A 10371-nucleotide genomic window follows, 5' to 3' on the forward strand; every position below is an offset into this window, starting at 1 on the left:
GGACCCACGGACCCCGTTTTTGCGGACCGTGAAAAAAAACTGTTGTGTGCATGAGGCCTGATACTGTATAACTGCCTATTCTTGTCGGCAAAACGGACAAAAATAGGACAGGTTATATTTTTTTTGCGGACCACGGAACAGAGCAACGGATGCGGACAGCACACGGAGGGCTGTCTGCATGTTTTGTGGCCCCGTTGAAGTGAATGGGTCCACATCCGAGCCGCAAAAACTGAGGTTTGGATGCGGACCAAAACAACGGTCGTGTACATGAGGCCTTAAGCTACTTTCACACTCACGTTTTGGCTTTCCATTTGTGAGATCCGTTCAGGGCTCTCCCAAGCAGTCCAAAACGGATCAGTTTTTTTCTAATGCATTCTGAATGGAACAGGATCGGCTCAGAACGCATCAGTTTGGCTCCGATCAGTCTCCATTCCGCTCTGGAAGCGGACACCACAATGCTGTCTGCAGCGTTTTGCTGTCTGCTTGACAAAACTGAGCCAAACGGATCCATCCTGACACACAATGTAAGTCAATGGGGACGGATCAGTTTTCTCTGGCACAATCTGCACAATAGAAAACGGATCTGTCCTCCATTGACTTTTAATGGAGTTCATGACGGATCCGTCTTGGCTATGTTACAGATAATACAAACGGATCCAATCATGACGGATGCATGCGGTTGTGTTATAGTAACGGATCCGTTTTTGCAGATCCATAATGGATCCGCCCAAAACGTGAGTGTGAAAGTAGCCTTATCTAAGTATTCCGTTATGGATTCCTCTACCACGGATCATAAGTTGCACACGACCATATGGCTTTTTCTGTATTTTGCGGTCTGTTTTTCACGGATCCATTGTTCGGTTTTTTTGTTTCCATTGTGTTTCCGTTTCCATTCCGTAGTTCCGCAAAAAATCTCCGTATGGTTTCCGTATGCGATCCGTTTTTTGCAGATCGCAAACTGAAACATAAAATTTGTAATTATTACTGTAATGTACAGTAATGTTTGTAAACAGTAAACACGTGGGCATGGATCCACAAAAAAACGGGTGACATACGGATGTGTTCCGTATGCATTCCGTATTTTTTGCGGACCCATTGACTTGAATGGAGCGACGGAACGTTATTTGCAATAATAGGACAAGTTCTATCTTTTGGCGGAACGGATATACAGAAACTGAATGCATACGGAAACTATTGAAATGAATGGTTCCACATATGGACCGCAAACAGAACCCGCAAAAACGGAACAGAAACAGAAAAAAAAAAGTTCTAAAAGTAACCTTCACATCAATGTCAGTTTACTGTCAGTAATGCAGACTGGGACATACGGTTGTTAAAGAGATGTCCCCGCTCAGGTCATACCTCTATGAGGCAGAGCGGACAGCTACTTGGTACTGTAGTTCTGTACCCGGTAAGTGCAGTGACGCAGTAGTAAGTACCCTTTACTTACAGTATGTAACATCCAGATGTTACTTAGCACTGTAAATCGGGAAGGGGGGGGGGGGATTTATCAAAACTTGTGTAAATGAAAAACTGGCTTAGTTGCCCAACCAATCAGATTCCACCTTTCACTTTCCAAAAGAGCTCACAAAAATGAAAGGTGGAATCTGATAAATAAATCAGTTCTACTTTACACCAGGTTTGATAAATCTCCCCCGGTGCCTTTTACATCATCACTGTCTCAAGCTGGGCTTACAATCTCCTTTAAAAACAGACTGTAGCATGACAAGACTTTCTGTGGTTGTTACTTAAAGGGGTTGTCTTATCTGAGACGCTGGTGGTATATCACATCTATCTCCAGAACAGGACCCCCGAAGTGAGCGGAGTGCAGGCACCTATGTGTGACCGTTCCCCCTTCCTTTTCATGGGACTGCTGAAGATATCTGAGCACTGGCTTGGCGGTCTCTGGCAGTCCCATCTAAGTGAATAGAGTGTTGGGCTCTCCACTCATTTCTGTAGGGCATCGGAATATAGCGGAGCGGACCATAGAAAGTGCATGTGCGGTGTGGTCTCCTTCACTGGAAACAGTTACAGCACCATATCCTAGCGATATCCCACCAATGTCTCAGATGAGACAGCCCCTTTAAAGGGTAACTAACCATTTACACAACTTTACTTGAAACTATTCTAACTGCCCCAAAACACATTTTTGTAATGTATGTTATTGATTTTTACTGTATTACTGCCAAAGTAGGCCCCCAAAGATCAGGCTGTCTACACACCGATGACAGGATAGCAGTATACGGGTGTGTGGATTTTATAGTTCTCCTGGAATAAGGGCCTTTAGAATAGTTTCAAATAAAGTTGTATAAAAGGTCAGTTACCCTTTAATGAATAATCTTCTCTTTCCCTAATCACTCTTTCTTTTTTTTTTCTTGCAATCATTTCCAGCCAGCTTCTAAAACGTCGGGAAGTGTCTGTTCCTTTGCAGATTGAGCAGCTCTCGGTGGAGTTAGATGCATGGAGAGCATGTAGCCTGTCCACCAGCAAGTAAGAGATTAACCAGGAAATCTGGTGCACGCTCTATACATTGTCTAGACATATCATCATTTCTTTGCTGATAGTTATAGGGTGTTTAGGGTGACCTTGTACAATGTTTGATATAGTTTCCCATAGTGTACGATATAGGGGGCAAGTGACCACAGTTTTGTGTGACTTTCAGTATTTTCTGTTGAAGGTCGGCAGGAAAAAGCATAATATCTTGCGTACATCCTCTCCCCTTGTGGTCTCTTTTCATCTGAACAATATACAGTACATATATATATATATATATATATATATATGTATACTGTAAGTCACTGTTGAGGAATTTGAAGTTACAAGTCAATTTATATTTAGATATATTTTCTGTTACGGTTTGTAAAGAAGCTACGTACTTGCAGGTCCAAGGAGGGAGCATGCACAGGCTGTAAGTCGACCTGTCCCGCTTACAAGCTTTTCTGTCTGAATGCTCCCTCCCATTGGACTCTACTGTTAAGTCTTCTGCTCTATAAGGGCCTTTGCACAAGACCGTATGCTCTCCGAGATATATATGGTCCGTGAGCGGGCCACATGTCCCGGAGAGGCATTGATTGCGCGCATGGTAGCACACAGCATCATAGATTACAATGCACATCGGGCCGTCCGCGTATGATCGTATGAGTGCGGGACAATAGCCCTGTGGGTGGCCCGATGTCCGCAGCATCATTGCAATCTATGATGCTGTGTGCTCCCGTGTGCACAATCAATGCCGCTTCGGGACATATAGCCCGCTCATGGACCATATATCTCGGAGGGCATACGGTCGTGTGCAAGAGGCCTAAGGGTGCAAATTGTGGATCTGCAAAATGCGTATAACAGCCGTGTGCGTTTAGCATTTTTTGGATCAGCACGTTTGGCCCCTTGTTAGAAATGTCTATATTTGTCCGCAAAACAGACAAGAATGGGACATGTTCTATTTTTTTTTTTTTTGGGGGGACATGCGGGACAGCATCTTTAGTGGCCCCATTGAAATGAATAGGTCCACATCTGATCTGCAAAAAATCTAGATCGGATGCGGACCAAAAATACTGTTGTGTGAATGCTCCCTTATCTAACCAACAATGTTTTTCATTGTTTTACAATATGGGTTTGGCATAATATTGTATGTTACATCCAACTTTTTGAGCACTGCTTATGCTTTTTATATAGGTCTGGTGATGATCTTCCATACACGCCTCCTACAGAAACACAAAGAAAGATTTATTCTAGTATAGTCGAAAAAATAAAGGAGGAACCCATTAAAGGACTGATTGGACCAGACTATGTCACAGGTTCTAATCTACCTAGTCATTCTGACGTCCACGTGTCCTGTTTAACAGGGTTACGAATACAGGTGGGTTACTTGTTTATGCTGTTCAACACTAAGCAAATGGTACAGGCACCCAGACATTTCACATGTAATACAATTCATGCACCACCTTGTAATACATGGTTGCAACAAGCCCCTCATAGTGGGAGCTCCTCTTTCCTGGATAATACAGTGGAGTCACATGGGGGGACAACCGCTCAGAGATCTTTGAGAAGACAAGAATTCTAGAGAAAGAGCAATCCAAAATAAAATATATTACTTTAAGTTTTTGATCAGGGGAGTTTCTGCTCCCAACTTTACGCGATTTCCAATTATCAGGCACGCTTGTGTCAAAAGAGCTGATCTGTGAGAATTATACCACTATGTATTAGATGTAACAATGGTTTACTTTCACGCAGCAATTCTAATTATTGTTATACAGCATATCTATATAACTACAGTATATAGTGCATTCAGAAAGTCTTTACCTTTTTCACATTTTCTTATGTTGAGGGCTTGTGCTACAATAAAAACTAATTCAAGTTTTCCCTGCCATTCTGCACTCAATACCCCATAATGAGAGACTGAAAACAGAAATTTAGAAACTTTTTTTCAAAAATTATTAAAAAGGAAAAACTTAATTTTTCCATGGACATAAGTATTTAGACCTTTTGCAATGACTTTTGAAATTTAGCTCTGGGGCCTCCCATTTCTCTTGATCATTTTTTAGATGTTTCTACACCTAGATCGGAGTCCACCTGTTGTAAAATGAGTTGATTGGGCATGAATTGCAAAGGCACACCGCTGTCTATATAAGGTCTCACAGTTGACAATGCATTTTAGAGCCAAAACCAAGCCATGAGGAGGAAATAAATAACTGCCTGTAGAGCTCAGAGACATGATTGTGTGGAGGCACAGATCTGGAGAAGGGTACAAAAAATGTTCAGCTGCATTGAAAGTTCACAAGAGCACAATGGCCTCCACAATTATTAAATGTAAGAAGTTTGGAACAACCAGGACTCTTACTAGAGCTGGTCGCTCCACCAAACTAAGCAATCGGAGGAAAAGGACCTTGGTAAGAGGGGTGACCAAGAACCCAATGGTCACTTAGGCTGTGGTTAAAAGATCCCGTGTGCAGATTGGAGAAACTTCCAGAAGGTCAACCATCACTGGTTTAGGGAAAGCTGAATGGTGCAAAGTACAGAGATATTCTTAATGAAAACCTAATCCAGTGTACTCTGGATCCTAAACACACAGCCAAGACAACACAGGAGTGGCTTAGGGACAGTTCTGTGATTGTTCTTCCGTGGCCCGGCCAGACCACTGACTTGAACCCAATCGAACATCTGCTGATGGTTAGTTTTCCCTTTAAGCTGCATGATCGCACAACTTCTCTAGTGCGCCCACTCAGAGCCTCTGTAGGCCCACTCACCGTCGTAGGCTCAGACTCAGCCTTCAGTTCACACTGTGCATACTCTGAGTTGTGGGGCCACTTACCCTGACAATGCACAGTGAAAATTGTGTGCATTTCCTGATTGGGCAGCCTCAGAACAGGCGCAAGTCATGCTGCCCACAGTGCTTGCAATGTCCTGATGCTAGCACCAGGATGTTCTCCGTGAGGCTCCAAGCTGGTGCCGCCTCCTCCTTTTTGCTGCCACTCCAAGGCACCCTGGCAGGTGCATGGTACAATTACTACTATCAACCCTGGCCGTCTGCAGACAAATTTGAAGTTAAAGAAGTGTGACTGTCAGACAGTGTGAGTTGACTGTAAGGGGCAACTATGAGGGGCTAGGTGGGCTGGGATGGAGAGGTAAGCCCCTGCCACTACACCAACGGTTACATTATGAAATTTTGCATGCCAATTTGCTATGTTTCGGAAGTGATGATACATGGGTTAAATTTGTCTTTCTGCAGCTCCTTCATTCTATAATAGACACTGGCACAGTGTAAATGGCCTTGTTGTGTAATGGATAATACTTAACCCCTTCTCAACATCCACTGTAATACTACAGTGAATTTCGGGTCTTTTAAGGATGGTGTCCGCTCCAGAGCAGAGCAAGAGTCATACCTTCCAGCTGCACAGCAGACACCCAGGGCTAACGTCTGCAATAAAGAAGCTTAGCGGACATTTAACCCCTCAGATGCCATGATCAAATATGACAACTGCATCTGAAAGGCAAAAAAAAACACGGAAGTGCTCAATTCCCAGGCAGGAACGCCTTCCCCTGGCTGAGATTGGGGAAGGTGTTACATAGAAGTAATGCGCCAGAGCCTGTACAAGGCTTCTAGGCCTATTAGTGGTATATCCCGATGCAGGCATCTAGATGACAGAACTGTATTGGAATATACCGGTCTTTGTATATTGTAATGGATAAAATTCAATTAAATTATTTTATACAAAAATCTAATGATTGCATGTTGGGGTCGACTCAGGAACCTAAAACAAATAAAAAAAAAAATATAATCACCCCCTTTCCACAAAATAAAAACAAAAATAAACAATCAAAAAAAAAAAAATCATAGGCATCGCTACATCTGAAAGTACCCATGCTATTAAAATATTTTAAAAAATCTATCCCATATAGTGAATGTCGTAATGGGGAAAAAATCAATAGGACTGATTTGTTGTTTTTTCATTGCTTCACATTTTTATTTAAAAAAAAATATGAATAAAAGTGGTTAAGAAGTCATACACCATTTTATCAATAAAAACTGCAGATCATCCTGCAAAAGATGAGCCTTCATACAGCTCTGGGGACAAAACTATAAAAAGTTATAGGTCAGAAAATAGTGATGAAAAGAAAATAGTACTGAACCAGAAAAAAAAGGGCACAGGTCAGTTTTGCCGCATAGTGAGCATCATAAAACAAAACCCATTAAACTGGCGGAATTGCATTTTTTTCCAGTTCCACCCAATTTGGAATTTTTTTCCAGCTTACCACTATAGCTAACGCAATATTAAGTGGCGCCATTAGAAAGTACATCTTGTCCCTCAAAAAAATGTAAACAGAAAAATAAAAGTTATGGGTCATGAAAGGCAGGGAGTAAAAAATAAATACACAAAAATGGAAAATTGTGTCAGGAAGGCTTTAAATTTGAAGGAGCTGCAGAAATAGTAGTGCAACACTTAACCCCTTCACCCTGGAGGGTTTTTTGTTTTTGCAGTTTAGTTTTTCACTCCCTGCCTTTCCAGGGCTATAATTTTCTTACTTTTCCATTCACGTAGCCATATGAGCACTTGTTTTTTGCAGGACAAGTTGTATTTTCTAACGCACTGCTTAATATTGTATACAATGTAGTGGGAAACTGGAAAAAAATTCCAAAAGGGGTAGACTTTGAAAAAAAAATGCCACAGTTTTATGTGTTTTCTTTTTACGGCATTCCCTTTGCAGTAAAACTGACCTGTTACCTTTATTCTCCAGGTCAGTACGCTTACGGCAATACTACACTTAAAAAAAATTATTTCTTTTCATCTCCATATTCTAACCCCCACGGACCTGTGTGAGGGCTCATTCTTTGGCACCTATCTGCTGCACTCGCTATCCGGCTCCTCCGATCTCCACTAGGGGGAGTCAGTGCAGCCCGCGGAGCGCTCTCTCACAGGTTTTTTAGCTCCCAGATGCCATGGTCAGTGAAGAAGACTGGTGGCTGAAAACACTGCATAAGGTGCTTAAACTAAGTCCCGAGTAAAGGGTCTGAATACTTCTGCCAATGTAAAATTTTAGTTTCTCCTTTTCAAAAAAATAAGCAAAGATTTTGAAGATTCTGTTTTCACTTTGTCATTATGGGGTATGGAGTGCAGAATGATGGGGAAAAACTTGATTTTTATTTTATTTTTGCACAAGCCCGCAACATAACAAATTGTGAAAAAAGTGAAAGGGTCTGCCGACTTTCCGAATGCCCTATACTTATATATATATATATATTCTGCATAAAGAATACAAAGTGTATGTATTATATGCTTTATCTGCTACATTTTCTGTTGCAGGGCCCTGTGTTCTTCCTAGAAGATGGGAAATCAGCTATTTCATTGAATGACGCATTAATGTGGGCAAAAGTTAACCCATTCTCACCTTTAGGAACTGGAATACGATTGAACCCTTTCTGAATGTTGAATAATCTGCAATGTTTGGGGCATAAAGATGCTCATCACAAATACTGTAAAAATCGGAGTGCGAATGGGACAGAGAATAAGCAGCTGCAGATGATACCCTAACTGATGCAGCCATTTTAAGTCTGGGCTTAGTAATGATAAAGTCAAATCATTGTATATATAAAAGAACCCGAAATGTAGTTTGACTAGCCAAAGACCAACGTGTTCTGTCCTTCAGTCTCCATAATCCTGTATGCAGGATATTACCATGTCATAAGGTACTGTATATGTCAAGTAATAATTACTAGCTTCTATTCCGACAACTCAGTATACAAGCTGCTTGGTGGTAATTCCAGTGCTGTACATAGGCCACGAAATGAAACTGTGAAATTTATTACCATTTTTAAGTAATGTAAAGATTTAGCACACAAATTTGTACTGTAACTTTACTGTGTGTAGTACACCACTAACTGTAAAGCTGACATTTTATCATATATGTTTCCTTCGGTTCATGGTTTATACAGATGTTCTATTTACAGAATAAAGCTGAACAAATAGACCATGGCCTGGATTTCTAATAGAAAACCAAATGCATGTAGCTATAGTGTGTCGCAAAGGTCCACTACTACAGCACCTGAAAAAAAATCATCTGCTTGGTATCATTACAGCCCAGAATCTTTAATGATACCAGGATCTAGGTGCTGAATTCAGGGTGCAGCACTCAGGGGAGCAGGAGGAAAAGTTTTATTTTCTGGTTCTGTAGCTGTAAGGAAGGAGGAAGCTGCAGCTGATATCAAGAAGAGAAAGATCCCAGTTTGTTCCTGTTACCTCTCCTCCAGTGACCACAGGGAGACACAAGAAACTTTCTACAGGGTATCACCCCTTTTACCAATCAGTGAGCATAATGTTGACATATGACATGAAGATGAGTGTAGTTGACATAGTTGACATAGACACGTATCAAGTTTGAATTCTGCTCATCTTCAACTTTTATGTTTAGGATTTCTTGTACATTTTAGTATCTGTTGGTGTCAGAATTTTAGCTACAAACATAACATTTACCCACTTTTTACAAAATGTTAAACATTGGTGCGAAATTGATTGTAGGTATCCAGGAGTGTAATTTGGTGGGTGGCAATTTCACAACATGTCAAATGTCAAAATTTGTTTTCAAAAGTGTGAAAACTGTCTATACAGATGTTACAGAAAAAAACGGTGGCATGTTTTGTTGGACTCTGTATCTGCTGTTTCTTTGAAGCAGGGTACAGATTTAGAGCTCATGTAGACATCAAAGCCTTGTGTATAAAGTAAAACTACAGCAAAAAAAAAAAAAAAACTCATGTGAATGTGCCCTTTAGGTTACATTTAGATGAATGTATTTTGTTTCCGTGTCCGTTCCGTTTATTTTTTTGTGGATTGGATGAGGACTCATTCATTTCAATGGGTCCACAAAACATGGGGACAGCACACCGTGTGCTGTCCGCATCTGTTAGTCCATTCCGTATCCCCGCAAAAAATATAGAGTATGTCTTATTTTTGTCCGTTTTGCGCATTGTTACAATGGATTCCAAAAGGACGTCATCCGTATTTTTTGTGGGTCATTGTGTTTTGCGGATCGCAAAACACATATGTTCGTGTGAGTGTAGCCTTACACATAAAGAAAATGTTCCCCTATCTCTCTCTCTCTCACCCTAACAAACAGCAGCAGCGTAAAGGACATTATGCAGCAGTACCGAGTAGTGTAGCTGTGAATCCAGCACTAGGGGTGAAATAGAAAACTTACTAGAGCCAGCACAAGTGTCTGTGTGTATTTGCCTCTTTCTCCCTCCAGCAGCTCACTTTCCCTTCTCCCCTCTCTATAAACTTGTATGGGCAGTATGTAACCTGATTCTTTACTGCTTACTCACAGAGTCCATATTGTGACTCAAGATGGATTTTAGCTGTGAATTAGGGGGGAAACTTCAGTTCCGTAGGCAGGAGAGGAGAAGAAGTGGCTCATAAGTGGACAAAGAGGCATCTTTCTATAAGATATATTACAAAATTTCTTATATTCGTTTGTACTTTTTATGCAACATTTGTTGAAAATACAGAGGAGCATTGCGGTGATATTCCCAGGAAGACACAAGAGGAACTAGCTTATAGACATTGGTCAGGTTCAGGATTCTATCAGAATGCAGCTATTGATTCCACACCTAAATCCATACAGAATCTGCTGGCATCCTGGAGTTAGCAGGATATTTTATACTCCAGTCACATCCACTGGAACAAATTAATGGGAAAATTGAAAGAGCTGCAGATTTTAATATCTAAATTGTGTTCATTATTGCTGCAGTCTCCCCACAGAAATACAATGGGGCTTATCCATGGGCCAGTGATGGCTAACCTCCGGCACTCCAGCTGTGGGGAAACTACGACTCCCAGCATGCTCCATTCATTTCTAGCCATCACAGATATAGGCTGATACAGCTGC

At 41.2% G+C, this 10371-nt stretch overlaps 1 protein-coding gene across 4 annotated transcripts in view; it reads left to right on the forward strand.

Annotated features, from left to right (window-relative positions):
* The window catches only part of WDR17 (WD repeat domain 17), a 172585-nt gene extending 164187 nt beyond the window's left edge, over positions 1–8398 (forward strand). For 3 of the 4 annotated variants that reach the window (XM_044287540.1, XM_044287381.1, XM_044287462.1), the window contains 3 exons: positions 2392–2490; positions 3670–3853; positions 7797–8398. In XM_044287540.1, coding sequence (XP_044143475.1) covers positions 2392–2490; positions 3670–3853; positions 7797–7916 — 403 coding nt within the window. In that variant the 3' untranslated portion in view covers positions 7917–8398. Of the gene's footprint in view, positions 1–2391; positions 2491–3669; positions 3854–7796 lie in introns of those variants that run through there. The other variant, XR_006388356.1, reaches the window with a different exon arrangement.
* The last annotated feature ends 1973 nt before the right edge of the window (positions 8399–10371 follow it).

The sequence above is a fragment of the Bufo gargarizans genome, chromosome 1, assembly GCF_014858855.1.
Source record: "Bufo gargarizans isolate SCDJY-AF-19 chromosome 1, ASM1485885v1, whole genome shotgun sequence".
NCBI classification, from domain to species: Eukaryota; Metazoa; Chordata; class Amphibia; order Anura; family Bufonidae; genus Bufo; species Bufo gargarizans.